General features: G+C 45.2%; 1 protein-coding gene across 1 annotated transcript in view; it reads left to right on the top strand.

Annotated features, from left to right (window-relative positions):
* NPEPPS (aminopeptidase puromycin sensitive) overlaps positions 1–20,088 on the top strand; it is a 77,294-nt gene extending 57,206 nt beyond the window's left edge. The window contains exons 16-23 of the mRNA XM_018565598.1: positions 718–852; positions 1,107–1,326; positions 1,826–1,968; positions 2,049–2,105; positions 8,414–8,521; positions 12,668–12,823; positions 12,904–12,951; positions 19,714–20,088. Coding sequence (XP_018421100.1) covers positions 718–852; positions 1,107–1,326; positions 1,826–1,968; positions 2,049–2,105; positions 8,414–8,521; positions 12,668–12,823; positions 12,904–12,951; positions 19,714–19,866 — 1,020 coding nt within the window. The 3' untranslated portion in view covers positions 19,867–20,088. The remainder of the gene's footprint in view (positions 1–717; positions 853–1,106; positions 1,327–1,825; positions 1,969–2,048; positions 2,106–8,413; positions 8,522–12,667; positions 12,824–12,903; positions 12,952–19,713) is intronic.
* The last annotated feature ends 305 nt before the right edge of the window (positions 20,089–20,393 follow it).

Raw genomic sequence — 20,393 nt, 5'->3', positions numbered from 1 at the left:
CCCCCCCATGTGATAGCAGATGGTGGTGACAGGTACTCTTTAAGGTGATGCTGGGGGTCCAAAAGACCCCCAGTGTCACCTTTACACTGGAAATAAGCTATTGAAGTGCAGATCGCACTTCAATAGCTTATAGCTGGGCTCCAGGAGCCCAGAACTGACGCCCAGGGACCGGAAGTGATGCAATCTGCATCGCTCCCGGTCCCATAGAACGGGGAGGGGATCGATGAACAGAAGTTCGCCGACCTCCTCCCCAGCTCCCCGCGGACACCAAGGACTCCGGTCCCAGGCCTGTAGGAGGGGCAACGGAGCCCAGGAACCACGGCGGCGGTGTCCGGCGGTAAGTCGCCAGAATCGCTTCTGTTGTAAAGCCGACAGTTGGCTCTACAAGTTTAAACAGAATCCCGGCGGCAAAAGTCGCCGGGAGTCTGTTTAAACAGCCCCGATGCTGGCGACGTACACTGTACGTCAGTCACGAAGGGGTTAATACAGGGGTCTCAAACCTCCGGCCCTCCAGCTGTGGTGATACTACAAATCCCATGATGCATCTCTTTGGGAGTCATGTCTGTGGCTGTGAGAATCTTGCAATGCCTCATGGGATTTGTAGTTCCACCACAGCTGGAGGGCCCGAGGTTTGAGACCCCTGCTTTAATACCTGTTTTGTAAATCTGTTGTTGGTGTAATCCATTTCACTGATTTACTTGTTCTCATCTTATCTAGTTAAATCCTGGAACTGTTGGCTTCTATCGCACCCAGTACAGCCCTTCTATGCTGGAGAGTTTGCTGCCTGGAATTAGAGACCTCTCCCTGCAACCTGTAGACAGGCTTGGCCTGCAAAATGACCTATTTTCTATGGTGAGTATAAATATAGGACAAGTGTTCAAATTAAAGAACTTTCAGAATAAATAGGTGAAGCAGGTGTGGTGCTCATATTTTTGCCATTGCTAGTTCTCCAAACACTTGGGGTCAAGTGCCTGGCAAAGTGCTCCTCCTGGTCTTTGAGATAGCTGACTTATCTAGACTGATGACTTTAATAAGAATTGTATTCCTCCACACTCTCCCATCTACATCTATCAACAGGCCCATTTTTTGTATCTGTATACCTACAGGCTCGAGGTGGCATCATCAGCACAGTTGAAGTCCTGAAAGTCATGGAGGCCTTTGTGAATGAGCCCAATTACACTGTGTGGAGCGACTTAAGCTGTAATTTAGGGATTCTGTCCACGCTGTTATCTCACACAGAGTTTCATGAGGAAATTCAAGACTTTATCAAAGATGTTTTCTCTCCTATTGGACAGCGTTTGGGTTGGGACCCCAAACCAGGGGAGGGTAAGTGCGAGAGGGTCTGTTTTTTCTAATAATTTGCAGATTGTTCTTCCAAAGTTGCATGTTTGTGTGTAATGCAGAATTTCTGCATTGGTATTCCATATTACAGCTTGCAAGTCATGTCTTCAAAACTGACTTCATTATGCATATCAAATAACTTCTCTCGTTTGCCATTTTCTGCTTGACTGCCTCAGCTGCTATCAGCAGTTGTGGAATAGGCAGGTAGGCACCGCCATGCAAAAAAAATAATTTTTAACATGGAAACAGCTGTTGAAAGATTTGCACATAGTTTCAGAAATTGCTTTGTGTAAAGAAGTGATAAAAGCTACTAATGATGGATAACGATTCTGGAGAATTACTGCCATGTCTGTAGTTTTCATTAAAATTCTTTTGGCAGTTTTTTTATACCCTATTCTATAGAGTGTGATTACAATTTTTAAAGACTTTGGTCCCTAGTGTTTGTGTGTGTGTGAATGCAGGCCTTAATTGTTTATATCCTTAGGACATCTGGATGCTTTGCTGAGAGGCCTAGTACTGGGGAAGTTAGGAAAGGCTGGTCATAAACCTACCCTGGAAGAAGCTCGCCGCAGGTTTAAGGACCACGTTGAAGGAAAGAACACATTAAGTGCCGATCTCCGAAGCCCGGTTAGTTCTCCCTCTCCATTTACCACTTTGCTTTTTTCCTGTATGACACAACCACTAATGTCAACACTTGTTTTTCTCAGGTTTATGTGACTGTTCTGAAGCACGGAGATGCCACAACGCTGGATACAATGCTGAAGGTCAGTCATCACCGATAGGAATGTTATTAAAGTTGAACTGAAATCAACAAGTGAAGATTTGCGATGTTTAGGAAGATTCCGAAATTTGAATTGTCTAGGCAGTACCCTAAAAAAAATATCTTTTTTTTTTTCTTGTCCAGTGAGGGACACAGGAATTCTTAAAATTTTGGTTTATACTGCCATCCACTGGAAAAATGGGTGCGGTCAACAACAAAAAACTTTGCCCGACTCATGCTAACTATGTCCACAGCCATTACAATGGTGCTTTTTTGCTAGTGTCCTGTGTAGAGTGGACATGTTTTTGTCAGTTCTGCTGTTCTGTTTGTTTTTGAAGATTTTTCTGCCATCACCAGCTGCTGGTAGAATCATGCTTGATATGGTAAATCATGGAATTCTCTCCAGTCAGCCAACAAAAGCAGGTTTTCCAGTTTTATACTGATCTTTCTGTGAGAGCCAAGAATATCTGGAAGTTTCTCCAGTCATCTACGCTACTGGTATATTAAGGCAGTTAGCCAAGTAGTGCAGGTCCCCAGTTCTTTCTATAACAGTCCTGCAATTGGCAGTAATAATTCATCTGTGCTCTAGTTCACACAGGACTCTATTTAGGTCAGGCCAGTATGTCTGGGGATTCCATATTGAGTTACCAGTGTAGAGCTGAGACTGTTGTTCTGTCCCCTTCTCTGCAACTCACTATTGTGTGGACGTAGCTAAATGGCCAAATGTGTCTCTTGTTTTTAGGCTTGCCTATACTTTATGTGCTTGCAAAAGTTGTCCACTCGGGGGAGCCCTGCTCTTTCTGCTTGGGCTGTTACTGGTTTTTCCAATTGTCCTTCTCCCTCCTCTGTAGTTCAACTCTAATTCAGGAGGTTGCGCACACAAGCAGGAGTATGCTGTTGGAACAGGCAGATTGTTGCTTAAAAGCAGTGGATTTCAAGGCATCTTTCACAAAGTCCCTAACTCCAAAATGAGTCCAGTACTGCTGACATTTCTTAATCATTCATCACAGGACACAGGAAGAGTGAGAGACTTAGGGTTATGCAGCTGCCTTTAAGAGATTGGGCACTAGCAAACAAAACGGTTAGGACAGCCCAGCATAACCTTCCCACACCCAGTCTGCCTCTGTTTTTGCCTAGTGTCCTTCAGAGATGGCCATCTTTCCTCACTGAGGAAAGTAAACTCTTATGATTTTTACTTTTTCTCCTTTTTTCTTTTCTGAATTCCCGTATTACTGCATTTTTTTAATTCCCCCCCCTTTCTCTGTCCCCCTTTAGTACTTGATACTGGCCGTGGGTGTCACAACTATTTAAATTAAGTTTGGTAGACATGCATTGTCACCTTGACAGATTTAGATTCTACAAAAGGTGGTTTGACACTTTCTTGGGTGGCGTGAAACTTTTAAAAATTGGCTTGCACGTGCCCTATGGAAGCTGTGACACTTGGGAATGGTAACCCCGCCTTTGATAAACAGAACGTAACCCAGATCAAGTGTGCGCCTTATTGAACCTTTGCCTGGCTACCACCTTTTTCAAATACAAGGATAAGTTCTACAGGTAAAAACATGGCTGTGCCATGGGATCGCCAGTTTCACCCACTGTGGCGAACCTGTACATGGAAGAAGTAGAAAACAAGGCCCTTACAATGTTCAGGTATATGGATGACATTTTGGTCAAAATTCACAAACAAGAGTTACAGGCTTTCACTGACCACATCAACTCCGTGGATCATAACATCATGTTTACACGGGAAGATATGCAAAACAACACACTGGATTTCTCAGACTGTTTGGTAACAGAAGAGGGAAGGAGACTGAAAATAAAGGTCTACTGAAAACCAACGCGCACTGACCAGTACCTGCTATTTGACTCCCACCATCCTCTAAATCACAAACTGGGAGTCAGGACTCTGCACCACCGGGCAGAGAAAATCCCCACCAGCACAAAGGCCAAGGCAAAGGAATTCAAACACCTTTAAAGGGCTCTTGAGACTTACAGGTATCTAGACTGGACCTTTGTTAAAACAAAAAGGAGAACACCAAGACTGCCAGTGAAGGGGAAAAGCATTACAAATGAAAGAATATGGTCATCCCATATGTAGCTGGGATGTCTGAGAAAGTCAGAAGGATTTTTAATAAACAAAATGAACAACTGGTTCACCCAAAAGACCCAACACCTAAACACAAGATAAACAACATTGTGTACGCAGTCCAGTGCAGCAAGGAGTGCTCAGAATTGTATGTCAGGGAAACGACCCAACCCAAGGTATCCCCTTAGGCAACTGCTTACTCTGACTGGACTGCCCAGATCCTGCTCGCTTTAGTGAGCCAGATGAGGATGGAGGAGGGAAAGCTGCATGGACGCCGCCGCCATCTTGTGCCTGCTGGAAGCGCGCCAGGTTCTTAGCAGGAGATGGAGCCCTCTGTTACCAAATCTTCACCATCTCCGTGAAGGGTAGCAGGAGAGGAGGATGAGGAGCAGACAGGTGCCAGAATGAAGCAGGAGTGAGCGGTCAGGTTAGCTGCGAATGATGAACAACCGAAGTTGAAGAGATCAGGGTCTGTCCATGTCAGAAGCCAGCCCTCACTTCATTCCACAAGGTGCCTTTATCTCGGCAAGGAAGGTTTCAAAGCTGGCTTCTCCGTCCTGCCGGAAGACCTGTCTCCGTCCTGCCGGAAGACCTGTCTCCGTCCTGCCGTCCGTCCATTTAATTAAGGCATCATTTTACCCATTCCCAGCTCCGGTCCACGCTAAAGAAATAGCTCTTTATTTTTTGGATAAAACTATTGTGCAGACCTAAATCTTGACCTACCTACCCAATACATAGGGAATCCTCCCTTTCCTGTCAGTTTCCTATTCTAGAGTAGTGAGTGCTTCTTGGATCGGTTCCCAGGGTTGCGACATAGGACTCAGTCCACACTTTGACCAAAATTCCATAAGATGGATGTAGCCACATAGTTTCAGCTGCCACGTCTTGCAGGTGGCTCTGTGAACACCTGTTTTCTAATTGTGCTAATGCTCACCCTGTGGACTGCTTTTGGACATCCCATGGAATAGGTCAGGGGTAGGCAACCTTGGCTCTCCAGCTGTGCTGAAACTACAAATCCCATAAGGCATTGTAAGCCACAGGCATGACTCCCAGAGGCAGAAGCATGATGTGATTTGTAGTTTCAACAGAGCTGGAGAGCCACGGTTGCCTACCCCTGGTATAGGTAAATAGTGTGGGAGCTCAAATGTGATCCTTTTGATAGATCATAAATCTGTTTAAATAAACATTTTGTGTGTAAAGCCTTGGTTGTGGGGTTTTTTTCTCACCATTTCCAGTCGTTACTTTACTATTTTAATATGTGATGGCGCCTGCCCTGGACATGGGATGCAACCTTTTCTGTATTAGAAAGTTTCCATAGCTCCCCCTAGTTTCTTTCTTGGAGAGAGAGTGACACACTACTGCCAGTCCTGAAGACAAGTGTCATCACTGAAGTTTTGGGGTGCGAGCCCCTTCCTCGTACTGTTTTTGGACTGCTTTCTTCCATTTTTCTACATTCTTCCCTTGGCAGTTGTGGGTAGAGGAATTTCCAAAAGCTTTACGAGACTATGGGTTCCCACTGGGGACCAGCCTGGTTTACCCTTTTATCTGTAAGTGCAATTTTAATTTTTATAATACTTTTCATTCTGTATTCTTTAATGTATGAGCATTCCAGTTCCAGGTCATTGACTCTGAAATTACTGAAATATGAGACAGCCAGGCAGCTTGGGTTTTCAGCAGGTGAAAGCCTATGTATTTCCCTCATTACAGATTTCTTTTAAATCCAATGTAGTGTGGGTTCCTTCACTATAGGTTAAGAGACAGGAGAGGTAACCAAGTACATGTAAACCCCACTTGCATGACCCCCAATTATCCTTTGTTGCATATCAGCACTGTTGATCTCCTGCAGCCTCTTTGCAGTCCCATCCTGTTTACATAGAAGCACTCAAGCAATTGCTGCATGTTATTTCTCAGGGTGGGGATCTTGATAACAGTGGACCATGAATGTGCAGTGTGTGTTGCCATGGCCATTTGTCACCCTGTAACAGAAAGTACCTACACAACAACGTTCATGGCAACATCAAAAGGTATATTATTGTAAGCTGCAGGTTTAAAATAGTTGAAAATTACCTGAAATTGCATTTACCTGGTATAGCGTGTATGGAAAAAGCATTCGGTTTGGCTGAACCGAATGGCTGCTCTACGCGCTGTTCTCAATAGTGCATACAGCAGCCGAAGTAAACAACCGAATGCAGCAGAGCTGGAAGTACATGCTCCTGCTCGGCAAAGCCGAACAAACAGCCGGAGCGGGGAGAACGCAATGGAAAATAGTTAAGATACAATTTTAAAAAGCTGTAGTCCCCTCCCAAATTCATACCAGATCCTTTAGGCCTAGTAGGAATATTCGGGGGGTCCCCCGATGTCCAGAAAAAAAAGAAAGGCTTGGAGTTCCCCTCCAAAGTCATTCCAGACCCTTCAGGTCTGGTAGGAATTTTAAGGGGGACCCCACTTTTTTGGGGGGATTAAAATTCTATACCAGAGCATTAATCCGAGCAACAGCCCGGTGGAGCAGGAAAGGGAGGGGGATAAGCGTGGGTTTATTGCGAGGGTTCTTTGCCAGGGAGGAACCCTCTGGAAAAGTACCTTGTCTCCATGTTGATGGGTTGTGGGGGTCTGTGGGCCGGTGGCTTATCTGCATCAGGGTGCCCCCTTTCATAAAGGGGGCACCCAGATGACACCCCCCTTGTGAATGAGTATAGGGTAGTTGTTACCCCTACTCATTCACCAAATAGTAAATCAAAGAGTAAATAAATGCACCACACCTTTTTGAAAGTCCTTTTATTTGAACAAAAAACACGAGCCAGTTTTTGACCTTTATTTAAAAACAAAAAGTGTCCATCGTTGTTATCCATTGGTCATTAATGTTGTCCAGCGATGTAGATCCTAGTCAATCACGATGAAGGGCAGCAACTGATTCGCCCACGTTAAAAAGGCCTGCCGACCCCACCCAAATGTAAACAAATGGGCGGAGGGAGATGTGACATCACGGGGCTTGCTCCACCCAATTGTTTACATTCGGGCCAGAGCTGTCGTTTTGTGGCGGAAATTCGTCAGCATCGGACGGGTCGGCGGGCTGCAGGACTTTTTTTATTTCAGCAAGTTGGCAACCGTCATTCATCGTAATTGACGTGGATCTACATCGCTGAACAACGTGATTTGTGCCCCCCCCTTTCCTGCTCTGGTATCGGTATTCTGGTATGATTTGGGGAGGGGGACTACAAGCTTTTTTATTTATTTTTTTACAATCACATTTTTCATTCTGCTTCACTACCTCTGAGGTAGTGAACAGAATGACCGAAACATGAGCCAACCGTTCAACTATTCACTCTGCTGTTTCACTCCTTGGAGAATAGGGGTGAACAGCAGGGAATGAACTGCTAAACGTTTGCTTCAGCCGATCCAGATGTTGCATCGGCTGAGGCGAACACGCTCTTCCCTTTGGTACGGCCGAGCCAAAGGGAGGTGGTGAGCCAAATGCAGCCAATGTAAGGCTAAAAATAGCTGTACACGGATGCACCGAAATAGCCAGAGGCAGCTTTGTGAATAACCCCCTTAGTGGTTATGTTTACTTCAAGTGAACTGTCAGGAGAAAAGTGTAAAGGTCCCCACACACCTTACGATAATCGTACGATAATCGCGGGAAATCACGCGATCGTACGATTATCGTAAGGTGTGTGGAAGCCGTGCGACCTCTACTACTGTAAGGTCGCACGGCTTTAAACTTACGGACATGTTCGAAAACCCGCCGAGCATCGTACGATGTTCGGCGGGTTTGTGGCATGTCCGTACGATAACAGCCGTACGGGCCGGTGTGCGCAAGCCCGTTCGGCATTGCGTTCATCGGAAGCCCGCCCCTCATGGGGCGTGGCTTGCGATCATCGCAAGTACGATCTGCCTATGCAACATAGGCAGATCGTACGTTTTTTTAAGTACCTTAAAACCATCGCAAGACAAAAGTCTTGCGATGGTTGTAAGGTGTGTGCCCAGCCTTAGCGTAGTGGTTCTTAGTCATTTAAAAGCAAGCAAGAGTTGGAGCAGTGGCAAAGAATCTTCATACTCTTTAAAAAAAATAAAACATATATTCCCTCTTTATGCTTGTAGTCATTACTCTACAAATTTTTAACAGGTACAAAGAGTTCCTATGTTTGTGATTTACCCATTTCACTGTTTTGTTGGCTTTGTACATTAACATACATTCTAGTAAAATCTGTTTTTGTCATTCTATTTAGCTCCACAAGCAAGCTGACATGCAAGAAGAAAAGAATAGGATTGAGCGGGTTCTAGGAGCCATTTCTTCTCCAGAGTTAATCCAGAAAGTGCTAAACTTTTCCCTTTCGGTGAGTTTTCATTAATTTAGTTACATGTTATGTCTGTACAGATATTTATGCCAAAGAAGCTGTGCTGAATGTTTCCTATTTGGTTCTGGGATTAATATTGAGCAGACCATTGCTACTTGATCTGGTCTTTATATGGTAGCTATCCAGATTGATCTTTCCTTAGCCTGACTTTGGAGTTCCATGCCCAGACCTCACTGGACTGAATGTTGTGGGACTAACCTGGAATCTAACCTTTAGGCACTGGGTTCTGCTCATGGCTCTTTCCAGACATTTTGTACTGGAAAGCCAGAGAGAGCTCTTCAGGTCCAGAGCTGTGGCATTGTCTCAGCACTTTCCCTATATCTGAATATTCACTTTGTGAGTAGGCTTTTGAGGTTGAGCACTGGGAGCTACCTTGTTATTTGGACCACTGAGTATAGGCTTCACCACTGAAGTGGTTCTTGCTGGATCAAGTGCTGATGTAATCTGGTAGGTGGAGTCCCATGCTTGCTCTTACCGTTTAGTTTTGAGGAAGCATTTCCATGTGAAACTCTGATACTGGGTCAATTTCTACTGCCCGACTATAGTGATCACCTTCGGCTGCATTACCCTACACTTGTTTCCAAAAGGTTTTAATAGCTCAGGCCTTGCTGAATACCTTGAGCCTTGTTGCTTTCTACCTTGCTGTGCAGCATGTTTGATCCTAGAGGGGACCAGTTCTGCTGTACCAGGTGCCTTAAGCTTAAACTTCACTAATGGCTCCAGTGCTGCATGCAGTGTGCCTGACGTGACAAAAGGTGGCAGCCAAGAATCTTGTTCTCTGCTAGAGTCTATGCCATCTTCGAAGTCTTCTCCCTGTCAGGCATGGCAGCCTTCTCTGCTCTATCCAGGGAGACTTTGACTGCAGAAGCCACAAGCATGCTCCTGCGCCTTCCCTATCAGCTGCCAAGACACTAATGTTGAGTCTCTCCAGCCTTTGACGAACAAACCTGCCACTAAGAATTCACAGTCTTCTGCCATCACTCCCAAACTGAAAGAGACCGTTTTGGCTCTTATCGATGTAGTAAGCATCACTTTAAAGCTTGAGGATAAGTCTGAAGCTATTATCGGTGTTGTTCCCAGCTTAGGACCCGTTAGAGCTCCTAAGACTTTTCAGTGTGCGTGCTCTTTGCAGTCTTCCTTTATGGAGACTGGAAACATCCTGACAAGATGTTTGTACCTCCCAAGCACCTAGCAGTCTTGCACCCATTTGAGGAGGACTTTGTGAAAAATTAGGCTGCCCCTCTGTGGATCCAGATTGTTCTGTCCTAACGGAGCACCTCCCCTCCCACGGGGGGACAAATTGGTATTAAAGGACCTCAGACAGATGAGTGTAGGACCTTTCTGGAGCGCTGTACTCCCTGGCAGGTCCTGCACTGCGGCCTGGCTGCTGTGATGTTTATCTGTCAAACCCTGCTTGACTGGTCTAAGGCTACTAGAAGGAATCTGATCACTATGGCAGTTGATGTCTTGGTCACAGAGCGTTTGGAACTCATGCCTGCAGTCTTAAGCTACAGCATGCATGGGTTTGTTAGACGTTATCCGTCTCATTTCCAGTATTCGCCTTCTAGCAGTGAACCTAAGGAGGACTGGTCAAATCTGAGAAGACTCGCCCTTTGCTGAAGGCAAAAAAAAAAGTCCTTTTCGTTAATCCACAACCTCAAACTCGAAGTATGGCACGAAGTCTGCCCGGAAACCTTCACATGTCTTTAAGCATGAGTGCACCCCCACTTTTCAAAGTGGGGGGACATCTGTTAGGGGGACACTTGGGCAGCCTTCATCTCATATGCTTGGGTTTGTGAGGGGGTTTACTGGGGCTACAAGCTACATTTTCGCTCCCAGCCCCTTGCCCTATTCATCATTTCCATCCTGCTTGTGTCCCCTTATAGATTAGCAGAACTCAATGCAGCCCCAGTGGGCTTACTGGAAAAAAAGGTGTTATTTGCCCAGTCCCTGTGGCAGAACAGGTTCTGGGTTTCTGCTCCAACGTGTTCAGTCCCCAAGCCAAAAAGGGCATCTTGAATCTCAAAGCCCTATATGTCTTCATTCAGGCCCAGAAATTCTGCACTGAATCCACTCGGTCTGTCATGGTCTCCCTCCATCAGGGACGGACCTCTAAGGACTTTAAGAACTCTTACCTGTCCCCATTTGTTCAGAGAAGCAACAATTCCTTTGCTTTGCTGTGGGTGCTCTGCACTGCCTGTGTATGGCCCTGCGTTTCGGCTTATCTTCTGCACCTTGAGAGTCCACCAAGGTGCTGGCCCCAGTAATAGTCTTACTGCACTTTCGGGCATTCCCACTGTGTGATATCTACATGACCTCCTGCTGAAGGAACAGTTTGCACAGGTTGTGATAGACCATGTTGCCCTGACCATTCAGATCTTGCAGAGGTTTGAATGGATCCTGAACCTTCAGAAATCAGTGCTGGAACTGACTCATTGCTTGTAATATTTGGGTCATGTCCTAGGCACAGTTTAAGCCACAGTTTTTCTTCCCAAGGAGACACTTTAAACTCTAAACTCCCAGACTCATACTCTTCAGTCTAGGAGTTGCCAGACTCTTCGCTTCTGCATGAGTCTTGGGGCTGATGATGGCCTCCTTTTCAGCCAGTCCCATTCGTCCAACAACACAACATTTTATCATTATGGAACAAGTCAGTCCAGACCTTGGACAGGACAGAAAGATTTGTCTGGTACCAAATACCTGGTTGTCACTGGCTTTGTAGCACAGGAATCTGGCTCTGGAGTCAGGGGAATCTTAGATCCTCACAACAGATGCCAGCCTGTCAGGCTGTGAAGGAGACCTGGGCACCCTGACGATGCAGCAAAATCTTGTCTTTTGATCAACATTTTGGAACTTCAGTTTAGTTGCCCCTGCAATGTTAGGCCTCCCAGCTGGGGGGAGGGTCATCTCATCTGGACTCAGTTGGATAATGCCAAGAACCCGATGTGTTGCTGACAAGAGGTAGGGCAGATCATATCCTTGGCAGAGCTTCATATTATTATACAGGATTTATATAGCGTCAACAGTTTGCGCAGCGCTTTACAATATTAGGAAGACATTACAATCACAATACAATTCAAGACAAGATGGTAAGGAGGGCCCTGCCCCTGAGGGCTTACAATCTAAAAATGTCAGACTTGTATTGTATTTACATCCGATAGTCCCTATACGGGTGAACTAGCTCATTCCAACATTTTTCGATGGCTCAGACAGACTATTAAGCCTATGGTGTTAAGGTTCAGGCGCTACCTTTAACTGTCAAGGCACACACTACTAGATTTGCGAGTGTCTCATGGGCTCTTTTGCATCAGGCTACAGTTTCCTAGATCTTTTGCATCAGGCTACAGTTTCCTAGATTTGCAAGGCTGCCTTCCAGTCCTTGGTTCACATGCTTTACAAGTTCTACCAGCTGGATGTTTAGCCCTCAACTGATGCCAGATTGGGGCATAAGGTCCTTTATACTCTGAGCGGCAGGTAGCCCCCATTTCTGTTATTTTGTTGGTCTATTAGAATTATGTTTGTTTTTGCCCACCCCTCTGTTGGACTGCTTTTGGATGCTCCAATAGTATAAAATTCGTCCTGTATATTTCAATAAACAAAGCAAATAGGATTTTTGTACTCTCCATAAAATCCTTTTCTTGGAGTCCATTGAGGGACTTGGCTCACACCCATGGTGCATTAGTGCGTATGGAATGGGCAGCTTGCACATCTGGAAAGGCACCATCAATGCTGAAAGATATATCCAGGTTTTAGAGCAGCATATGCTCCTATCCAGATAACTTGTTTTTCAGGGAAGGCCTTGCATATTTCAGCAGGATAATGCTAAACTGCATACTGCATCTTTTAACAGCAGCTTGGCTTCATAGTAGAATAGCTGGGGTACTTAGAAGCTCCTGCACTGACTGCTTTTACTGTATTGTGTTCTTTCCTATCCTCCAAAAAAAAAAAAAGTACAAAGTGTATTAATGGTAACATTGAAAATATGGAAGGGGCTCTATGGTTGTGTGTAATCATCTGTGTCAAGTGTACTAGTTGAAGGACTGTGTCCAGTTTTAACATGATCTAGTTGAATACTTTTTGTGCTGTCCAAGTTCCTCAGGATACGGTTTTATTTTTGCACTGTAGGAAGAGGTACGTCCACAAGATACAGTATCTGTAATCGGAGGGGTTGCTGGGGCTAGTAAACCAGGCAGAAAGGCAGCATGGACTTTTGTAAAGGAAAATTGGGAAGAACTCCATAATCGGTACCAAGGTGGCTTCCTCATTTCTCGACTGATAAAAGTAAGATGACACAATTACATTTTATCATTTTGTAAGTGCTATTGCTTGTTTGGCTTAACATAATCATTTCTTCTTTTTAGCTTTCCGTAGATGGTTTTGCAAGTGAAAAAATGGCTGCAGAGATTAAGGTAAGGCGGTGAAGGCTTGCTTATGGGCTAAGTTCAGTTTGCCTGTAAACATAACACTGAATTTGCAACCCCGGTATTGCCCTGTGTGGTATAGCTACTAGTTGTAGGGTGTGTATTTTTTGGTTTCCCACTGTAGAATGATTTTTTTTTTTCCGATGGCTTTTATTTTTGCTGCCTTTCACATACAGAAAGCCTGACATTAAAAGAAAAAGCTTTCAAATAAGTTTCCCCCTGCTATCAGTCAGATTTCAACCTACCTTGCAAGTTTGAATTTGATTAGTAATGCAGGAATCTGAGAGAACTACCCAGTGGAGGCTTTAAAGTATATGTAAACCCCAACAAAAAACTTCTCTTATTTGCTCCCTTTGTTGCTCCCTTTGGTCTGTCAAAATACCTGTTGATCCATACAGAAACTACATGAGCTAACTTCCTTCCTCTAGTGACTGTTATCCACATTGTTCCAAGTTCTCTTTGGACTACAGAACACCTTTCCCCAATGTTATGAAAAAGAGACAAGGGAGTGTTATGTAATACTGTCCATGAGTGACAACATTGTTACCCTAGGACAGTGATGGCGTACCTATGGCACAGGTGCTACCGAGGGCACGCAGAGGCCCCTCTGTTGGCACACGAGCCTAGGTGCCGTTTGCCGGGGCCAGCACACGCCAGGTTCTCACCTGGGGTGCTCCACACGAGCCTCCGGTGTTCCATGGGTCTCCAAGTCACATTGAAGGAAATTTATCAAAACTGGAGCAGACAAAATCTGAAGCAGTTGCCCAGGGCAACCAATCAGTGTCTCTTCAGTTTGTTCAGTTAAGATTTGAAAATGAAAGAGAAGCTGATTGGTTGCCATGCACAGCTGCTCCATTTTTGATCAATTCCCCACACAGTTTTTAAAGAGCCCGCTGCGAATAGCGGTGGTCATCTCTAAACCTGGCAGGTGCCCTGGTCCTATTTAATATACTGGTATTGCTGAACTGGCAATATATTAACCCCTTCGTGACTGACGTCGCCAGCATCGGGCGACTTTTGCCGCCGGGACTCTGTTTAAACTTGTAGAGCCGACTGTCGGCTTTACAACAGAAGCGATCCTGGCGACTTACCTGTCGCCAGATCGCTTCTGCGTCCCGAAGAAGGGGCCGTGGGGAGCTGGGGAGGAGGTCGACGAACTTCCGTTCATCGATCCCCTCCCCGTTCTATGGGACCGGGAGCGATGCAGATTGCATCACTTCCGGTCCCTGGGCTGTCAGTTCTGGGCTCCTGCAGCCCAGGTCTAAGCTATTGAAGTGCGATCTGCACTTCAATAGCTCATTTCTAGTGTAAAGGTGACACTGAGGGTCTTTTGGACCCCCAGCATCACCTTAAAGAGGACCTGTCACCACCATCTGCTATTACATGGGGGGGCTTGCAAGCCCCCCCATGTGATAGCAGTCAAAGTAAAGTAAAAAAAAAAAAAAAACAGTTTTTAAAATTAAAATGAAATAAAATAAATCTAATAATAATAAAAAAAAATTTTAAAAGTACCCCGCCCCCGCGAGCACGCGCGTCGCCACGTAAACACGCGTCGGGTGCGCCTACGCATGAAAACGACGAACGCGCTACACATGTTGGGTATCGCCGCGCACGCCGGAGTGAGAGCAATAATTCTAGGGCCAGTATTTTGGGGTATCTCTAAATTGATGACCTGTGGGGGCTTTTAAAGCGTCTTTTATTGACTTTTTGGGGTACTGCAGTTTTTCGCCGTTTCACGGTCGCACGCAATCTGTAAACTGGGCATGTTGGGTATCGTTTTACTCGTTGTAACCTCATCTTTTATATTTCATTTAAAAAATGGGTAATTTGTTGTGTTTTGGGGCATTTAATTAAATTTGTCACTACATTTTGGGGTTTAATAAGGAGTTGCGCTAATATTGCGCAACATAAAAATTTTCAACTACCACCATTTTATTCTATAGGGTCTTGGCATTCAGAAAATATATAATGTTGGGGGGTTTTACGTCATTTTCAGGCCTAAAATGTGGAATATAACATGGGTGCAAAAAATGAAAAAAGGGCCTCAGTCATGAAGGGGTTAAATGAAAATCATCTTGTGGTGGTTCAGTGGAGGATCAGTATGATCTGCATCTCTTGCTGATGCAGACACTGCTGATTGCTCCGTCATGCTCCGGCAAGCTGCTCACAGGAAGGAGCGATATTAGTATGGTTAGCATTGGCAAGAGATGCAGGTCACACTGATCCTACACTGGACCACCAAGTGCCCCACTGGACCCCAGGGATGTGTGGTTTGTTTAATGCATGTGTGGTGAAAATGTTTAGGGTTTCTGTTAATCTGTTACAGTTCCCCAAACTTATGTGGTCTGACCCATCCTAGATCTCAAGGCTTTTTAACACCTTTTGTTCGGCCTCTGTGAAACTTAAAGATGTACATGCCACTAGGTCTGTCACATCAGCGCTTTCAGCACTTCCCTATCAAAGAACTGCCTTTCCTATTTGAATCCTTGCTTTTTGGCCTAGCCATCTTTGTTTTGGCATAGCTGGGCGACTTCCTATTCAGGGCCAGCCTATGGATGGTCCTAGAGGTTCTCTAGATTTTGAGAGACCTCCTGAATCAACACAAGGGATTTCTCATCCCATCGCCATGCCTAGAATACATGGACATGCTGCAGGATACCAGGTCGGCAAACACATTCTCTCTATCCTTGGGACCCAAGATTTTCTTGTTGCCTCATACCAGGTTAGAACTGCTGTGGTAGATCCAGGTGCCCACAGTATTCCTGGAACATCCTTCTGTATCCTCTGAAAGATTTTGCCCCGTGGATGCAATCCTTCCTGGAAAGGAGAACACTCTGCACCATGTCAGTGCAGGATTGCTGGATGGAAAAGAAAAGTGGTGTGCTGATCAACATTCTAGAAATCCCAGTGATCCTGTTGAGTGGTCTATTTCAGTCATTAAGGACTGTCTACTTCAGTTAATAAGGTGGTACAAAGGGCCAGACTACAGGAAGTGAAGTGCCTCACATGCTGCACAGGACAGAAGATTGTATTCTAGTTCTGTCAGTGGAATACATTCTAGATGTGGACAATTGATTTGGCAAACATTATCAACTATTAACAGCTGCACCCAGAAGAATGGACTAAAGATATATTTTATGAAATTTCCCCCTGGTGAAGAAACTAAATGTGACCCTCATGGTGTCGCACCACAATCGGACAGTTCATAGCCCTGCCCAAGGACCCTTTTGTGGATGCAGTTGGTGCCCTGGTTGTCCTGTGGACTGCATATTCAGTAATATAGGTTTCCTGCCATCAAGCTAAATGCGCTTCCTAAAGTGGATCAGACTGAAAGGGATCCCCACCATCTTGGTAGCTCCAGACTGGCCAAGAAAGACCTGATATGTAGAGGTAATATCCCTGGGAGCAAACTTGGAGTTACCAGGTGTATTCTTTATAGTGAAGAACCATAAGAGAAGGAGCAATGAAGCAACAGTGTAACTATTACTACCCTGTCGCTTTAGTTAAATGGATCTTGAGGTGGCTCTAGAAAGTTGCACTGTCTTTTATGACAAAATAGCTCCTTGAGCCATCCTGTAATGCCGATGATGGCTCTACAGTTCTGTATACTGGCAGCAGATGCACTCTGTGGCCTCTGCCAGGCCAACCAGATCTCCTTTCTTGTCCGATTCTGCATCTTACTTTTTAGTCACGAACTTAGATGACTATTGAAACCCAGCTTCTGAGAGAATGTGTCTTAACTAGGGCCACCATCTTGTGCTTCAGGCTCCAACCCCTTCTCTCCACATTTTTCATCATACTTGAAGTCCTTTTTCCAGTAGTACACTACCAGAGGTTTTAATACTAGAACCTTATTTATTTAATGCTAGGGTGTGCAACTTCCGGCAAGCATGACTTTAGCAGAGACTGGAATTAAGCATTGAGTGCCAGATCTTTGCTCTGTCAATCCTTTTCCAATGACTATTTGTGCCTTATTCCTTCCTAAACGCACCTTTTTGTATAGCAAGTCATTCAAATTGCTCCACCTACAAACCTTCCAATGTTTCTTGGGTCCTCAATCTGGTCTAGCCCGCTTTTTCAGGGTCCCCTCTTTGTGCCACTGTATGATGTATAGTACCTTCCAGGATATTGGCCCAAAAGGTAGCTTTTCAATCACCATCACCTCGTGTAGAAGCGTGTCGCAATAGTCAGTGCTCTACTTTAATGTCACCCTTCCTGGAGGTTTACAGGGACAAAGTTGTTCTTTTGACCTTATTTATCCTTCCTTTTAAAAAGCGGCATCTTCCTTTTAAATTCATGAGGGTATCTTTTTGTCCTCTGCTTGTCGTCTTGCCATTCAAAGTAGATTGCTTTTCATTCTAGATATTGTAAGAGCTTCATAAGGGCTCTCTGGCATCCATTGACTATGGCATGGTGGATTCCTCTGACAATTTTGCTGTTGTACATAGCTAAGGAACAGGTTCCTCCGTTTCCCGTCACTGTTTTTTTAACTAAAACAGTAGGATTATCTAGAGCTGCTCAGCACCGTGCTTCTTCCTCTCGGGTCTGGCAAATTGCTTTGTGATAAACCAGACCTACCACTATCTGGCAAGCTGTCTGTGAGGTGTGAAATTTTTTCCCCTTCCCTTATTTGGAACTGCTTTTGCGCCTCTCTTTTTTTCTCTGTGTTTATTGGGGGGGCACTGTAGATTACTGGAAGTTATGTACTCCCTATAAAAATAATTTTCTTCATTAGTTTATTGGGGACACAGGTCTCGTCCAAAGTTGCTTTTTCCTTGTTGTCAGGCCTGTTACCTGCTTCTTATGGCTACTTATCTACCTTCTGACTGCTCGGTACTCCAGAGGTTGGATAGCTGTATAGGAAAGTATGGTCCATAAGAGGGAACGAAGCTTTCCGTTCCAAACAAAATAGTGCTTGCAGCACTGTTTGGACTAGACTGCGGCCATTGTGTGCCCTTGCGTTCCTGTGCGGCCAATCGCATTGCGGCCGAAGGGTGTGTCGACGGTGCCATTCACTTCAATCGACCGCCATGCCCTCTTCTGCCTCACAACATAGTGCCAGGTAGAAGAGGGCATGGCGGTCGATTGAAGTGAATGAATCGGGCCTGGAATGCACTGTCTGGTGTGAACGAGGCCTAATGGGGGGACAGGCAGCAATAAAAATCTCACCGTGGCTCTAATCTCTCACCACTTTAAATCTATTAACAAAAAAAGTTTCCCCTTTAGTTCTACTTTCTCTCAGCTCACCCAAACTCTAGAACAGTGGTTCTCAACCTATGTAACCTCATGACCCACTTTTGTCCTTGGTCATTAAGTCATGACTCAAAAATAATTTCATTTCTGAAACATTTATTCCACAAAACAACTTATTGCACATTGTAATTGTATATATATAGACATTTTAAGCCATTTCTTTGGTGTGGCGATGTAATTGCAACTTATAACACTGCCACACCAGTGAAGCTGGGGAAAAGGGGGTTAAAGTGAGCGCACAAAGTGTGTGGGCATTGTGGGTGGGCGCACAGCATCTCACCCTCTGGCCAGCTCTCTCCCTGCTTCCTCTACTCCAGCATTCATATGCAAATCACATTGCAGTTAATTAATATGCAAAACCCACAATTTCCATATGAATAGGTTGTGGGCAGTGCTAATCGTTCCTTATTCAAGCAGGCTTCCTAGAGCCTGCTTGAATAACAGAAACAAGCATTTTGACAGTCCCTGTCAGTAGTGGAGCACAAGCTCCAGCCATCTCCTTCTCCCCCCCCACCACCACACACACCTCAGCAACCTCAGTACAGTGGGTGAAAACATTTTTTATTTTAAAATGATACCACTCTAGGCTCTGCTCCACTTCAGGCTCTGCTCTGCTTCACTCCCTCGCTCCTTGCGTGCAGCCTGCCAATGCTGCAGCTCCGCCTCCTGAAGAGGAAAAAAACCCCTTCCTGTCACTATACAGGAAGGTACCAAGTAGCTGTTACTGTATGGGGAGGAGGGGGGCATACCAAGGAGTTTATTACACTATAGAACAAAAACTCCTTGGTGGTGACCTAGGCCCCTTGCATATGTATCGGCAATACCCCTCTGATGGCGGCCCTGGGGTCCCCTCACGCGAAAAACATCCCAACCCCCCCTCCGCCCAGAGAGGGAATGGAAGCATGCAGACAGGTGGCAACCCTCCACTCCCCACTGAAAATGGGGCTGCGAACCACTAGTTGAGTACCAGGGCTCTAGAACATCGCTTAACTCCATATTGTAACACTTTAACTCCCTCCCAACACTTGCTGAACATTGATCCTTAATCCTTACCGAACACCTAAACCTAAAACGTTACCTTTCTCTTAAACAACACCCCTTCTCTTCCATACATAACATCTTCCTGCCAAAAGTACCATTTGTTTCTACATCAGGGCCCCCCTCTGAACCTACCTATTGCCTGCGCCAAGTAAGAGCTTAGATGCTGACACCAACAAATCATTTCTTTTTCTTCTTCATACTGTGCAGGCACACTACACACCAGGGTTGGCTGAATTAAAGAGAGCCGTTCCTTGTGTGTTTTATAAAAGCCGTTCCTTGTGTGTTTAGAAGAGCCGTTCCTTGTGTGTTTAGAAGAGCCGTTCCTTGTGTGTTTAGAAGAGCCGTTCCTTGTGTGTTTAAGAGGCTCATGTTGGCCTTTGTATATAAAATATAAAGCGAATACTTTGAGATGTTTTGTATTGCTAATTTTTGTTTCCTGTTTGTTTTTCACACTAGGCATTTTTTGAAGCTCATCCAGTGCCCTCTGCAGAGCGTACAGTGCAACAGTGCTGTGAAAATATAGTCTTGAATGCTGCCTGGCTGAAGAGAGATGGTGATGCCATGCACCAGTATCTACTGCTGCGCAAGTCACCTTCCTCTGCTGTGTGAATGTACACAGTCATTCCCCTCCGCCTGCTGTCTCACCGCCCCAACAGGCTAGACCCTAGGCCCCCTCCATGGGAGGCTCTGTACTTGTCCTCCCTCATCCCTCAAAACCCCTTCCCAACTACTGGGGAGCTGGTCCAAGAAAACCCATGTCAGCTCCTGCTTAGTCCCCAATCAACTCCTTAGGGATTTTATTAAATTGCTCAGTCAGTCTGTACATATGGAAAAAAGCAGCGTCAAACTGCTAACTGTGAATCTCCCATAAACCCCCTTCAGAGGGAATTCTGCCTGAGAGTAGACCAGGAGAGGGACTTTATTGGCTTATGTGAGGCAGATATACCAACACCACTGTAGAAGGTTATATGTAGGCAAGGGGAGCGCAACCTGACAAGTTATTACAGAGTGGGAATTAGCCACGGCCAGGTATGGAAGGTGGCTGGGTATGTAGACAGTCATTTATTTTTGATGAGGGGACATCCCCCTCCTGTTTTGCTTCCTTAATTACCTCTTGTATTTTCCTCATAAGAATA

This window comes from Nanorana parkeri, unplaced genomic scaffold (assembly GCF_000935625.1).
Source record: "Nanorana parkeri isolate BGI_ZX_2015 unplaced genomic scaffold, ASM93562v1 scaffold864, whole genome shotgun sequence".
Lineage (NCBI taxonomy): Eukaryota > Metazoa > Chordata > Amphibia > Anura > Dicroglossidae > Nanorana > Nanorana parkeri.
This window is presented reverse-complemented; position numbering and strand designations above follow the sequence as displayed.